Below are 14,862 nucleotides of genomic sequence, written 5' to 3'. Positions count from 1 at the left end.
TTCCTGTCTTCAGTCAAGGGTGTTCATTCTCTGGGGCAGACAGGAGACAAAGGAAACAGCCAGCTTTAATAAAAAGGGACGTGCAGATTCCACTGAGTACACATTCACAGTCAAAAATCAACTTCTTCCCTTTTCCATATAAAAATAGGACGGGACTTATCTAGAGAGGCAGCATGGTCTGTGCCATTGGAGCAGGACAGGACCTGCTTGTAGCAGTGGTTTGTGTTTGTAGAATCTGTTCAAAGTCACTCAGTGGTGGGACACTCAAATATCTCTTCCCAGGCTTTGCTTTTTAGACACAGAAACTTTATGGTCAACATGTTTGTTTTGTGTTTTACTTCTCATTTTGTCCATTTCTTGTGAATGCAGAGAAGTCATTTCTGCCTGTTGTGGCTTTTAGGCTGTGCAGTTCCAGTTCTTTCCCTCTTCCCTCACAGATCATGCTTTCAATTTTGCAGTTCTTGTAGTCTGAGTTCTCTTTTTGCTTTTTCATATATGTTTATGGAAGACATGAAGAGGAAATTTCAAGCTTAAATTGCTCTGAGAAAACTGCATTAGAAACATCTGAATATTTCATATATTCCTCATTTGGAGGATGATGAGATCTAACTGTTGATTGCCTTTTTTGGTTTTTTTTTTTTTTTTTAGGTAACCTGGTCATTGAAAACAAACCAGCCCCTAGTTACACTCCCAATGTAGTGGTTGGGCAAACTCCTCCAGGGACAAACCACATCAGCAAAGCTCCAGGACAGATCAACCTGGCGCAGCTTCGGCTGCAGCACATGCAGCAGCAAGTGTATGCACAAAAGCACCAGCAGCTGCAGCAGATGAGGATGGCCCAGCCATCTGCATCCGTGCCCAGGCAGAGCAGCCCCCAAGTCCTGCAGCAGCAGGTGAGTCCTTTATGTGTTCTTCTTTCACTTTATTTCATCCTAACACTGAGAATTAAAATTGCCCTGTCAAATCTAAACTTACAAAGCAATTTATAAACTAAAACCTTTTGAGATTTGAGATGCTTTAATGTGACAGCTATTGGCTTTGCTTGATGTTTTGTTACTACTGCTGTGGAAAGAGATGGGCTTCTTTTCTCCATGTTAAAAGCACAAATTTTAAAAAACCCAAACCCTTGCAGCCTCCCAGGTTGATCAGCATGCAGACCATGCAGAGGGGTAACATGAACTGTGGGGCTTTCCAAGCACATCAGATGAGAATGGCTCAGAATGCTGCTCGTATTCCAGGAATCCCACGCCACAATGGACCTCAATACTCCATGATGCAACCTCACCTTCAAAGACAAGTATATCCTGTGTACACGCTTCATTTGTGCCATTGTGCCAGACTTTTCATTCCAGTAGATGGTACCTCCAGCTGTAAATGTGTTGATCTGTGCCTCTGTAGCTCACAGCTACACACATTTATATGCTTCTATTCCATGTTGCGTTACTGTGCTGTGGCAGTTCTGCTGAACGTAAGGAGATTCAAGCCTTAGGGGTGGAGATGAAATCCAGTGTTTGTATTGCAGTTTAGTTCTGGGAAGGAAGACATTTCCTCTTCCACTTTTCAGTGAAAAGAGCTTTCAGAGGTTTATTAGAGAGTAGTGAGGAGTAGTGAAGTTCAAAGTGATGTAGTTGAGGGGTTTTGATTAAATCAGCTGCTGAAGTGTTTTTAAATTCACACCTGAAGCATTGATGCAGAGCTCTGCATGCCATTAAGAATAAAAATCCTTGACAATGAATGTTAACGTGACTGAAATACCAAAAGTGACTTGATATTACTTGAAACAGTTACTTTTATGTTAAAAAAAAATTAGACATGTAAAACTCGAAAGCTATCTTTGGAGGAAGTAATTATTTTACGAAAACACAATTGTTCATGAAATAATAATAAGAGGTGCTGTTTAAACTGGAGCCACATAAAGCATTTTCTCCTTTCCAAGTGAAGAAGAGCTGCCAGTTGCTCTGCCCTCAGTGCTGGCAGGTGCTGTGCTAGCTGTGAGTGAGCTTTGGCTGGGGGTCTGTCCCCGGGGCGGCGCTGCGGTGGCCCCGCGGTGGCCCCGCGCCCCAGCCCGGTGTCTGTGTCTCCCCAGCACTCCAACCCCGGCCACGCCGGGCCCTTCCCGGTGGTCTCCGTGCACAACACCACCATCAACCCCACCAGCCCCACCACGGCCAGCATGGCCAGCGCCAACCGCGGCCCCACCAGCCCGTCCGTGTCGGCCATCGAGCTCATCCCGTCCGTCACCAACCCCGAGAACCTGCCCTCGCTGCCCGACATCCCTCCCATCCAGGTCAGTGCTGCTGCCCTCCCTCTCTGCTTTTAATTATCTGTGAGTGTATCTGTAATTAGCTGGGACAGTTCTGGCTGCTTTGTCTCCGCCAAGGTCAGGGTAGATACACGGGAGTCATAGGTCGTGTAAACTTGGATGTTTATTATTTCTTATCTGTTTACAGACTGAGGAGCTGTGAGCTCTAACTAAGAGAAATGAGGTAAAATGGAGCACCTCTAACTCTTTCCAAGGTTATTTAAGTGATAATCACCCAATAATGAGGTGACACCAATATTATTTATACTTTTCACCCAATAATGACCACCCAAGGCCTGCAATGCAGACCTTTTTCACCCACTTACAGAAAACCACCCAAAACCACGAAGAAGAAGGACCCAGACAACGCCCAGAGTCCTCCATTTGCCCCATATATATTACTATATACTAAAATCTTAAATGTGAATTTTTCAGCCTGTGAGATCACACAATATTATTCAAACTACACCCCCACAACCCCAGTGCCATCACTCAATCTCAGGAACCTGTTCCATGGCCTCAAACCAAATGTGGTGCTTGCTTGAAGGTCTGCACCTTTTAACACAGAAAACCTGAAATTTTCAGCCTCCAGGGTTCCAACAATTATCATCTAAAGTGGTAGAACTAAAATCTTCAACCCTTCCATTGCTTTTTATCTTCTTTTCTGCTAGAGTCGGGATTAAATGCTTGAGATGGTGTTTTGTGTTCAGACTCAGATGTTTATTAATTCTTATCTATAGGACAGTCTCACAAGCTGAGAGTTCTGCTACACTTCTGGTTAACAAAGTAAAAAATGGCTGCTATCTCTTTCTCTACAAGGCCTTTTTAAGGATAAACAGTCTAATTAAGAAATGACATCTAAATTGTTTTTACTTTTAACCCAATAATCAACCACCCATGGCCTGCAATGTGGATTTTTCTACCCAATTGCAAAATACCACCCAGACCCATGAAGAGGAAGGTGAAAAAGGACTGCCCTCTGCCCTAAAACCTCTGTCTTGCTTTATATCTATATATTATTATATTCTAAGGCCTTAAACTCCAAGTTTTCCACCCTGTGATATCACACACTTCTATTCAAGCTGCACACCCATAATCCCAGTTCTATAATTCAATTTTGGAAGCCTTTTCCAAGATCTCAGGTCAATGCAGTGTTTCCTTGGGGGTCAGTGCCTGTCAGCACAGAAAGTCTGAAATCCTCAGAGCCCAGGGTTCCTTCTCTGAGGTGTGCAGCTTCTTTATCCATATAGGACAGACCTGCTCCACCTGGTAACCTTTAGATGAAGCAATATTTAGTGTGCCCTGTAGTAAAATTAAGATTTTGATTAATCTCGAGTACTGTATTCACTTCCTTTCTTCCACAAGACCATTTTGTGGGAAGATATCAATAGAATAAAGAATAGTGATGTATTTTGAGTGCCCTGAATGGTGATTTATTCAGGGTTAAAGCTGCCTGGAGTTTCATTTTGATGTTCCTGGAAGGAGCAGGAGGCACAGAGAGGACTTGTCCCGTTGTCCCACAGAGAGGGGACACAAGCTGAGGTAGATTTTGAAGTGGAGCTCATTTGGAGAGGTGAAAAGCACAGTGCAATGCACACATGGAGGCAGAGAAAGTACAAATAAAGTGTTTTCTGCAGGAGTGTTTGGGAGGGGAGGAGGAGGGTGATGGCTTCATCCTGAACAGGACCTGTGCACTGAAATAAAAACCCAGGAGATTTGGTCACAATACAGGAAACCAAAAGCAATTTCAACCAAGATGCTCTGCTGCAATACCAACGGCAACTTTGCAGCTCTTAAATGTTCAGGGCTGGTGTGTTCAGTGTTCTCAGGAGGCTGCAGGTCTTTGCTCACGTGGGAATGGTGGGGAAGGAGGAATCCCATCTCAGAGTGAGCAATCTGCAGTGCTGAGGCTTTAGAACAGAGCAGGGGGAGTGGTTGTGGCTGATTCTTGGTGTGTGAAGATCATCAGACCCCAAATCAGAAATTCTGGGGTAGTCCCAAGCATTACCATGCAACTTCCAGGTGCACTGTAAATACAGAATTCTGCTAAGATATTCTTCTTTTTGTGTCTGTTCATGTAATAGCTGTTATGGATTTTAGTTGGATTTACTGGATAAGAAGTGTTAGTCCTTCAAGCACAGTCATTAAAACCCACTTGGAATGCAGCGTTTCAAACACATTATTGCATTTAACACATTTAAGCAGTTGCAGCAACAGGATCCCTGTTTCCTTGAGTTTAACAGGTACTAAAATCTGTTTGAGAAGTGAGTGGGAGATTTCCCATCATGTTAAGGAAAGACAAGATTATGGCTTCCTTTAATGTCTTAATTATGGAATAACTTTTGCAGCCTCTGTAATCTGGTAGTTCATGACTAAACACAACATTATTTGTGTGACCAACACAGATGGGCAGATGGGAAGCAGAAAGTTTGCAGTGACCTTGTGTAAGTGCAGCCCAGGATCAAACTGGAAAAACTCAGATTTAGAAGCTTTTGAAAAATGTTGAATTTTCTGATTTGAAAGCCTGATCTCTGCATGGAACTAATAAAAATATTTGCTGATGTCCTGAATCCTTGAAGGAAGAGGGAATTCCATAAAGATACCAATCACAGTTTAAAGGTGTGGAACTGGTCTGAAAGTTGAATTAGACCTCTCTGATTGAGATTTTTGTTTTTCCTCCTCAGCTGGAAGATGCTGGTTCCAGTAGTTTAGATAATCTGCTAAGTAGATACATCACAGGCAGCCACCTCCCCCCACAGCCCACGAGCACCATGAATCCCTCCCCAGGACCTTCAGCTCTGTCTCCAGGGTCATCAGGTAAATCTGGGTTTTTCTAGAGGTTCCAGAAAGTGATGGGTATTTCTGCTATTTAAGTTGAAAATAATTGCCTTCCCTTCCTGCCAGAAGGGAAGCGGTGTTTTATTTAAAATTTGTTTTGCTCAGAAATAGATTCTTCTGGAAATTTCAATTTTATCCTTCTTCAGAAATGTCTTTATAGTAACAGACTGCCAGCACACAGATTCAGTATTCCAGATCCATATAGAGACACTGCCAGGGTCATTTCTGAGCATAACTAATTAATGGTAGAGCTTTTCTTAATGCACATGAACAAATTAAGTCACCAGTACCTAATTCTGAGTTATTTAAACATTGAAAATGTCTTTTTTTATGAGTAAGAAGATGATTTCAGTCAGTAAGAAGAAATCCTTCCCTGGGAGGGTGGGGAGGCCCTGGGGGCCCCTGGATCCCTGGCAGTGCCCAAGGCCAGGCTGGGCAGGGTTTGGAGCAGCCTGGGACAGTGGAAGGTGTCCCTGCCATGGCAGGGGTGGGACTGAGTGATTTTTAAGGTCCCTTCCAACCCAACCCATTCTGGGACTTGATGTTTCTCTTGCTTTTCTGTACAAGACTTGTAAGAAGATCCTGTGAATGAGCAGATGCAGCAATGGGGCTTCCTGTGTTTCTCAAAACCTGCATGCAAACCATGCAGAGGCTGCTTTTTGGGCTTTATTGGTGGCTCTCAGTGCATAAAACCTGCAGATGTAATGAGCTGAAGGCTTTAGCACTGTTTGGGTTAGGTAAAATAATTACTGGGACTCTAAGAACTGTGTGCTGTCACTTTTTTATTTAATGTGATGTGCCAGATTTGTTGTGATCAGAAGACTGAGAGAACACTGACCTAGGTGCTTTAGTAAATTGGGATATTCCTGCAGCATTTCTGGGGTTGCTCAGCTCTCAGTGAATGTAAACTGGTGCCAAATCCATCCCTGTGCTGCTGCTTTGCAGGTTTATCCAACTCCCACACTCCTGTGAGGCCCCCCAGCACCTCCAGCACAGGCAGCAGAGGAAGGTGAGTGCCACATTAACACTAAAAAATACCAGACATGAAGGATTCCAAAAATGAATTGGCAGTTGGCAAATTGTGTTTTGTCATAACTGTGACAGAGGAATGGAAGAATGCTTCCATGAAGATTTATATTTTCAATTTTTTCCCCTTTTCTGTGAATCTCTTGTGTCTTGTAAATTGGAGCTGTTGTAGATGTTCTGACACCCTTTGCCTTTCTTTTGGGGAAAAAATTACCTGAATTTCTTTGCCCTGTTGATTTATCCTCTTATTTATCTCCTGATGTGCTGATGTCTTTCCAGCTGTGGCTCCTCAGGCAGGACTGCTGACAAAACTGGCATTGGCTTCAAGGCTGACCAGGTGAAAGTGAAGCAAGAGCCAGGCACAGAGGAGGAGATCTGCAGCTTCTCAGGAGCAGTAAAGCAGGAAAAAACAGAAGATGGCAGAAGAAGTGCTTGCATGGTAAAGTTAGTTTATGCCCAGTGTGTTGTGGTTTTCCTAGCAGCGTGTTTAAGAATTTGGAAAAGGAAAAAAAAAAAGCATTTTTACTCTAAAACTTCATTCTAAGGGGTATTTTCTTCCTGGTAATGCTCTGCCAGGCACAGGGCGGCCTGTAATATAAATTTTATCTTTAATAATTAAAGTGAAGTGTAATAGAGTGTATTTGCTGCTTTTAATCCCTAATTAATAGAAGCTGTGAGTCACCCATTGATAGTGGGCACTCCCACATAGGTAATTGCATTCAGAAAACCTCCAGTCAGGCAGAAGTTCATAGACCAAAGTATAAATTAAATAATTAGCAAATGAAGATTTTTCAGTGTTTCCCAGCTATGCTTGATTGAACAGGACTGTGTACAGGGAGCAGGGTGCTGGAGTTGAGGATTTTTCCTAATGACAATGAAGTTGTCATTAACAGCTTTTAATGACTTAGCGTGTTTGGCTTGTTCTAGCATTTCTCACGTTAAATATCAGAAGAAATGAGTTTGTTCTTCAAAGAAAGGGCATGTGAAAAAGCAGTTTACAATACTGTGTGCAATTCTCATGATTTCCCATGGTTTTTGGGATATGAGCGTGGTGCTTTGAATGGTGGGAGGCTTTTGGAATTCCACAAAGACACCGCTGTAAAACCAACTCTGATTTTCCGTGCGCTCCTTTCATTCCAGCTCAGCAGCCCCGAGAGCAGCCTGACACCACCACTGTCCACCAACTTACACCTGGAGAGTGAACTGGAAGCTCTGGGAAGCCTGGAAAACCACGTGAAGACAGAGCCAGGGGATCTGAGTGAGAGCTGCAAGCAGTCAGGGCACAGCCTGGTGAACGGGAAGTCGCCGGTGCGCAGCCTCATGCACCGCTCGGCGCGAGCGGCAGGGGAGGGCAACAACAAAGACGACGACCCCAACGAGGACTGGTGTGCCGTGTGCCAGAACGGGGGGGACCTGCTGTGCTGTGAGAAGTGTCCCAAGGTGTTCCACCTCACCTGCCACGTGCCCACGCTCCTCAGCTTCCCCAGGTACCCGCAGCGGCGTTGTGGTGTGGGCTGAGCTGGTGCTCACAACCCAAACTGGTGTTTCCTCCAAAATCTGCTGGTTCTGGGTGGTTTTTGTGCTACGGAATTGTGACATTTCCAAGGCCTTGCTTATGTTGTGTGTGTGTTGCTGATCAGTGTTTGTCTGGTAATAGAATCCCTTTGGGTTTATCTGTTTGTGTGAAGTTTCACAGTGGGATTCTGTCGGGTAAAGTTCATTTTAAGGCAAGGTGAGGAAGGTGTTACAAAATATTAAAGCATCATATGAGGGCAGGAAAAATGGCCTTGACTGGCAGAATTATTGTGAGCATTAAAGGTCATTCCCCAGCTTTGGGTATCCAAGTCTTTACTGCAATAAAATGTGAATCTGTAAGAGTGAATAAAATCCTTTTGTAGTCATCACCGATGAGAATTTCTCCCTGGATATGTGGAATAATTGTGTTTTTCTCTCTAGTGGAGAGTGGATATGTACATTCTGCAGAGACCTGAGCAAACCTGAAGTGGAATATGATTGTGACAATTCCCAGCACAGCAAGAAGGGGAAGACAGCACAAGGCCTGAGTCCTGTGGACCAAAGGGTGGGTCTCAAACTGGAATCTGCTTCCCAGGAAAATGAGTTTTCTCACATCAGCTACCCTCCACTGACTGGAGAGGGTTTTGCTTTGACTGAAGCAAATAAAATGGAGTTATGGCTTTGCAAAACAACCCAAAATAATTAATGAGGTTTTTCCTGCTGTGGCCACGTCTGCAGGTGTTGGTGACTGTGGGAGTGCCCCAGTGCTTTGGGACTGTGATCACTTAGGAGCTGAAATTCAGCATTAACACAGATTCTGTGTTTAAGTGCATCATTTAATGTGCACTTAACTAAAAGTCCTTTGCATTTAGCATTGGTGTAATCTTCATAAAATAGTTGTGTGTTGAAGTGCATTCTGTGAGAAGTGCTGGGAGTATTCACTTGCATTCTTGGGGAATTTTAATGACCTTGACAATCAGAATTTTTTTTAGTTTTTACCTTTATTTTTAACATTGTATAGTGTTAAGAGTATTATCAAATTCCTCTAAAGGAATTACAAGCAAAGCAAGGAAGAATATTTCATCAGGGAATTTATAGAAACACTGTGGCTCTGCTTTCAGGTTCTTTAATTTTGTCTTGTGGGGAAAAGTCTGCAGCTCAGTCCTTTTCTGTTACATGTGGTTGTGATTGGACAAAAGCAATAAAAGTGGTTGTAGTTGCTATTTTATTTTTTAATTTGGGGTGTATTAGCGTGTCTCCCTGTGCTTGACTTCAGCCCTGGGCTTTTGGTTAGGAGAAAACAAAGAGGAAAATTGTGAACAGTAAATGGAGTTCTGCCTCTCAACTCTGCCCCCCTAAGAACTTTACCTTTTTAAATTCAGTTGAGAGGGTTGCATTTTAATTTTCCAGTTGTTAAAGGTGTTAAAGTACAAGCCTGTTAAAGTAGGGAGGAATGAATCTCTGGGCTAGGGATAAATGAAGGATATTAATGTGACCCTGTTTATTTCTTTATAAGAAATGTGAGCGCCTCCTGCTTTACCTGTACTGCCACGAGCTGAGCATTGAGTTCCAAGAGCCAGTCCCAGCCTCGGTGAGTGTCCTGAAAAACAGCTTGGGATTTATGTCTGGTCTAACAGCCCTGGGAGTCTGCAGCTGAATTTGGGAAGGAACATGACCCACATGTCTCCCTTCACCAGTCTAAAAGTTCTGGCAGACATCCAGCAATTCCTGGGTCTGGGAGGGAGATTCTGGAGCTTCTCCAGGCAGATGCTTCACTCCCAGTCTCAAACCCAGATATTTAAAAATACTTCCAGTTAGCAGTTATTGAATTGCAACAAGATGTCTCAGGATACCCATGAAACTTAAAATGCTTTAGGAGAGCTTTTTGTTTCTTTTTGGACAAACTTTTGAGTGAGAGGAGGGAAGAAGCTGCTTTGAGTCTTTGAGTTTTCAGCTGTAAAAGAAATAACTTCAGGAAAAGCTTTGCTGTGATGTGAGAGACACTGAAGGTTAGAAAGAATCTCAGAATCCCAGAGTGGTTTGGGTTGGAAAGGACCTTAAAGCTCATCCAGTGCCACCCCCTGCCACGAGCAGAGACATTTTCCACTGTCCCAGGCTGCTCCAAGCCCTGCCCAGCCTGGCCTTGAGCACTGCCAGGGATCCAGGGGCAGCCACAGCTGCTCTGGGCACCCTGTGCCAGGGCCTCTGCACCCTCCCAGGGAAGGATTCCTCCCCAATATCCCATCTAAATCTACCCTCCTTCAATTTAAAACCAATCCCCCTTGCCCTGTCACTCCATACTCTTATAAAGAACTTTTTCAACAGTTTGAGGAAAGGAAATTGTTCTGCTTTGCTGAACGTGCCTGAAATGTGTGATGGGATCAGGGGATACCTTCAGTGCAGAACCTCAGCTGTGAGCCCTGCAGCCATTCAGTGATAAATCACTGTGGGTCTTTTACAGATACCAAACTACTACAAAATCATCAAGAAACCCATGGATTTATCCACAGTGAAGAAGAAACTGCAGAAGAAACATTCCCAACACTACCAGACCCCCGAGGACTTCGTGGCTGATGTGCGGCTGATCTTCAAGAACTGTGAAAGGTTTAATGAAGTATGTTAACTTCCAATCTGAGCACCATTTGGCATTTTAGATTAATTTATTTCAACCTGGTTGTGCAGCTTGTCCTGTGAAAGGCTCTGCTCCCAGCTGTAAATTCTGCTTTTGGAGCAGGTGCTGAATCAGACACTTAAAAACCAAATAAAATTCAAGGCAATTGCAGAATAATTTCTCATTTTTAGCTAAGTTGGGAGAGCAGAGGGAACTTGTAAAATGCATTCAGTGGTGTCTGTGAGTGAGGAGCAGGGTGACCTGGTTACTGTGCATCAGGCTGATTGTAGAAGTGCTATAAAGACAACCAAAGAGTCCTTAAAAGTGTCTCAAGCTGCCCAGGTAATTGTTTTACACTCATAGAACATGGTAGAGCTTCCTCTACTGAGGAGAAATCTGCCTTTCTGAAGATATTCTGGTTTTAGTACCTCACACTGGCTGAATCCAGCAAAGCTTTGTGGCCAGTATGGTTTTTATTAACTTTCCTGCTTGAACTCCTTGGTAGCTGGGCTCTCACAAAAATCAGTTTTTAGTGGATAACTTGGGTGTGGAGTCATATTTTTTATTAATTTTGCAGTGATCCCATCTGATAATGAAATAACCCCTACATGTGAAATGTGGCTTGGGGAGATGAATGAGCTGAGTGTTACTGCTGGTGGAGCAATGGAAAAAAATAATCTGAATATCAAAAAAAGAAAAAAAATGTGATATTGTGCTGAAAGAGAGTAGGAGCTAAGAGGATTCCTGATCTCTGAGATGCTGTAAAGCAAGGATGACAAAAGGCATCACAGGGAATGGCTTTCTTCTGACCTTAAAAATGCAGAAAGCAGCCAATATTTCTTATTCCTCTCTAAAATGTAACCTGAGCTTGCAGTGTTTGGGCTGCATTTCTGGCCCTGTGCAGAGGGAAACTGAGGGAACTGCACAAAGCTAGAATTGAAACCTCCCTAGGAAAAATCAGGTCAGTGATGTGATGCTGGAACTGCTCACAAGCATTTGGGTCTTTGACAGCCCTGACTCCTTCATGTCCCTGCATTAGGGGAGGTTCATGAGGTAATTAATTATGTGAACTTCTCAATTAATGAAGCATCCACTGTAGAGGAGAACATGCTGCAGCTCTTAGAGACCAGAGTACAACAAGGGAAGAAGGACTGAGGGATGTGGTGATTTTTTTTCTTAACTTATTTTTTTAAATGAAAAAAAAAAGTGTTTCAGCTTGCCTGGCTCATGGCTAAAGTTGAGTCACTCTGACCTCTCACAAAAAAGCTTTTCCAAAGCAGAAATGCAAGTGGGGAAATCCCCAGGGAAGCAATCTCCTGGAGCTCTCCCTCCAAAGGAGAATTTCCAAAGGAGTCCAGGCAACTCCAGTTTATCCTGGAGAAAGCAGTCACGAGTAGAGAATGGCTGGGAGCCACTTGTACAAAAGTGTTGTGTTCTGTTGAGGGTTTATTTAGCACCTAAGACTGTTTGAAACCTTAAGTTTGGGAACTAAAGCTAACAAACCATAACAAACTTGTGTCGTTGTTATGGCTGACTTTAGTCATCCAATCCTGTGCAATCTCGTAACGTTAGGAAGGATTATAATTTCATTTTTTTTTGACTCTGGTATCCTTTTTAGATGATGAAAGTTGTTCAAGTTTATGCAGAAACACAAGAGATTAATTTGAAGGTAAGCGTTTCAGACCATGCACACTTGGTGAAGGGATGTGCATTTCCAACAGGTGAATATTCCTGTCTTCTTTCATCCACAGGCTGATTCAGAAGTAGCACAGGCAGGGAAGGCAGTTGCATTGTACTTTGAAGATAAACTTACAGAGATCTACTCAGACAGGACCTTCCAGCCTTTGCCTGAATTTGAGCAGGAAGAGGATGATGGTGAAATAACTGAGGACTCCGATGAAGATTTTATACAACCACGTAGAAAACGCCTAAAATCAGATGAGAGACCAGTGCATATAAAGTAACCTAATGAGATGGACCTAAAATTTATTGTAAAAACTGTTATTTAAGTGTTCCTGGAATATTATCATGCCTGCAGTGGCCATCTGGAAGAAGCTGATAGCTTTTTAAACAGTATTAGATAACAAAAAACACTTGTACAGAAAAACATTCGCATCAAAAGGGGAAAAAACCTGTATTGTAAATTTTTGGTGGTTTGTATTTTTTTTTCCTTGATTACTTGCTATATTCTTTCTTTTCCTGATGGAGGGGACACACTCATCCTGGTCTCACAGCCAGAGGTGGAGGAAGGTTGAAGAGAAGATTTGATAGGAGATATTCCATGTACAGATAAGACTGTAGATAAGATCTGCAGGACTGGAGCTACTCAGTGACTGCACCTTGCATTAACTGCAGTGTAAACTGTGAGCAGAGCTCCTGAACCCCTCTGTGTCCTCCCAAGTGTGTGTTGCTCATTGCTTTGATCATCCCATTGAAGCAGCATTGTGAATAACTGATCTTCTGTGTCGATCCAGCTGTTGACATTTTGCTTTCTTTACTCCATTTAATGTATAGCAAAAGGAACAAGAAAGAAAGAAAAAAAATCATTAAACTGTTCTGAATGGGCGAGGGCAGGAATGTGAGTTTTTGGCAGATGAAAGGCCAAGCTGCTGGCACAATCCCTTTCAGTAGGACAAGGTGTATTTATCAAAGTCCTGTACCCAGAACATTTTAATGGCATCCATGGCAGAAGTCTCAGTGTTGTCATCTGTCCCTGACCCCCTGACGAGGCAGAATGTTCTCTCCAGTATCCATTCTCTAGTTTTCTGTACTTAAAACGTAGACTGAACAGGTAATAACTGGTTGGGGTGTTTTTCCAGTCTTCCTAAATATCAGTTTCTAATAGACCACTCGGCAAACAATAACCTATTAACTACCAAATGTGTAAAATTTCCTGTATTCACTTTGTCTTATTTGTAAATAGTGAATTGAGATTTCTTGCAGGTCAGCAACATTTGCTGAACTGTTTTTAAGCTAATATGTATTCTTATTGATTGTTCCTATCAAGAAAAGATTTGTAATATATGCTATTTCTAACATTGCATTCATTTTTGAGGTTCTGTCTTATTTTTCTTAGAGTACTTCTCAGAACTTTCTTCAGAAGCAGCTTGTGAGGGGAAAAGTGCAGGAGGATTGGAATCAGTCTGAGTTTGGGTTGCCTGTCCATCCATTGAACAAAGCACTTGCACAGGGTCTGGCCTTGAGTGGTTTCTGCTCAAAGAGTGAGAGCAGAACAATTTCCCAATTCCCTCCTGAGGCACCTCTGCAGTGCCTTCCTTGCACTGCCTCCATCCCAGCCCTCCTGTCAGAAATCATGGAATCACGGGGAGCTGCAGCTGGACAAGTTGTTTTCTTTACTGACACAAGTCAGTACTAGAAATAAATACAATTTCTGGCCTTCATACTGATCTTGTTCAAGGAAGTTGAAGAATTTATGTAACCACTGAGCTCGAGGTGGCAGAGTCTCAATTTGCCATGGTTTGTGTGGATCCAGCAGCTCTGTGGGAGATCCCTGGGGTTTGGTGTGCTCAGCAATTCCTGTGACACTGAACACGCTTTACCATCATGGTAAAGAGAAATATTTTAGCACAATATCAAATTGAGAAATGCTCTCAGCAGTTTTTTTATGCAAATCACTGCAGATTTTGGTTTCTTTTATGAGAACCAGGTCTGTGTGTACCTTGGGATTCTCCCTCTTGCAATAAATGAGGGGACTGAAGATGTTTGGAACTTCCAGCTCACTTCTTTACTCAAATGTTACACTTCAAACTCAAACTGGTTGGCTTTGTTTTTTATAATTTCTCAGACTTTACCAGTGCTGTTTTAAGTTTATTTTATACCAGTTTGTATGTGAAAGGAAAATGAATTCCACTTCAACGTGTTAAATTGACCAAGAGCAACAACTTTGCCTGTGGAAAGGCTGATGTGTGAATAGGACACTGGTAGTGACAAGGGATCATTTCATGGCTCTGTGTATTGCCTATTTATGCATTTCTAGTTTCTCAGCTTCATTTTGCAAAAGGAATATCATTAAAATTATCATGAAAATAAGATTCTGTGAACTCTCTTCACTCGGGCCTCCTTTTTTATGGCACTTCTGGTACCTCCAGGCCTCACCTGGGCAGCAGGTGGGGATTGGATCCTGCAGAGAGCCTGGGGATGAGCCAGAGCAGGGGATGGGCAGGGGGGGATCCCAGATGGAGCTCAGGGGATCCCAGCAGAGCTCAGGGGATCCCAGCAGAGCTCAGGGGGTCCCAGCAGGAAGGACTGACCCCAGAACTCACCCCAAACCCTCCAGGGAGGCTCGTGTCCCCTGCCTGCTGCAGGAACAGGACCCCAGCAGCCCCCAGAGCAGTTCCCAGTGCTTTGGGACAGCCTCTCCTTTGAGGTGGCCTCTCCAGCTCTTTGCTCCAGCTGGAGAACTCGCCCAGCTCGTGCTCAGCATCCTCTGCACACCAGGAGTGCAGCTGAGCCGGACCTTGCTGAGCCACAGCTCTGCCCTTGCCCAGACCCCCCAGAGCTGCTCCTCCCATCCATTCCCAGTGCTCAGTTGGATTATTTGGAATTTTGA

General features: G+C 43.4%; 1 protein-coding gene across 3 annotated transcripts in view; it reads left to right on the top strand.

Annotated features, from left to right (window-relative positions):
* The window catches only part of TRIM33 (tripartite motif containing 33), a 39,267-nt gene extending 24,905 nt beyond the window's left edge, over positions 1 to 14,362 (top strand). The window contains exons 9-20 of one of the 3 annotated variants that reach the window (XM_063418167.1): positions 649 to 893; positions 1,133 to 1,297; positions 2,087 to 2,287; positions 4,987 to 5,119; positions 6,086 to 6,149; positions 6,446 to 6,605; positions 7,307 to 7,653; positions 8,123 to 8,246; positions 9,198 to 9,272; positions 10,143 to 10,295; positions 11,911 to 11,961; positions 12,044 to 14,362. In XM_063418167.1, coding sequence (XP_063274237.1) covers positions 649 to 893; positions 1,133 to 1,297; positions 2,087 to 2,287; positions 4,987 to 5,119; positions 6,086 to 6,149; positions 6,446 to 6,605; positions 7,307 to 7,653; positions 8,123 to 8,246; positions 9,198 to 9,272; positions 10,143 to 10,295; positions 11,911 to 11,961; positions 12,044 to 12,256 — 1,931 coding nt within the window. In that variant the 3' untranslated portion in view covers positions 12,257 to 14,362. The remainder of the gene's footprint in view (positions 1 to 648; positions 894 to 1,132; positions 1,298 to 2,086; positions 2,288 to 4,986; positions 5,120 to 6,085; positions 6,150 to 6,445; positions 6,606 to 7,306; positions 7,654 to 8,122; positions 8,247 to 9,197; positions 9,273 to 10,142; positions 10,296 to 11,910; positions 11,962 to 12,043) is intronic. The other 2 variants (XM_063418169.1, XM_063418168.1) reach the window with 2 other exon arrangements.
* Positions 14,363 to 14,862: the final 500 nt, after the last annotated feature.

This window comes from Prinia subflava, chromosome 23, assembly GCF_021018805.1.
Source record: "Prinia subflava isolate CZ2003 ecotype Zambia chromosome 23, Cam_Psub_1.2, whole genome shotgun sequence".
Lineage (NCBI taxonomy): Eukaryota > Metazoa > Chordata > Aves > Passeriformes > Cisticolidae > Prinia > Prinia subflava.
Note: the sequence above shows the minus strand (reverse complement) of the source record. Positions and strands in the feature narration are given on the sequence as shown.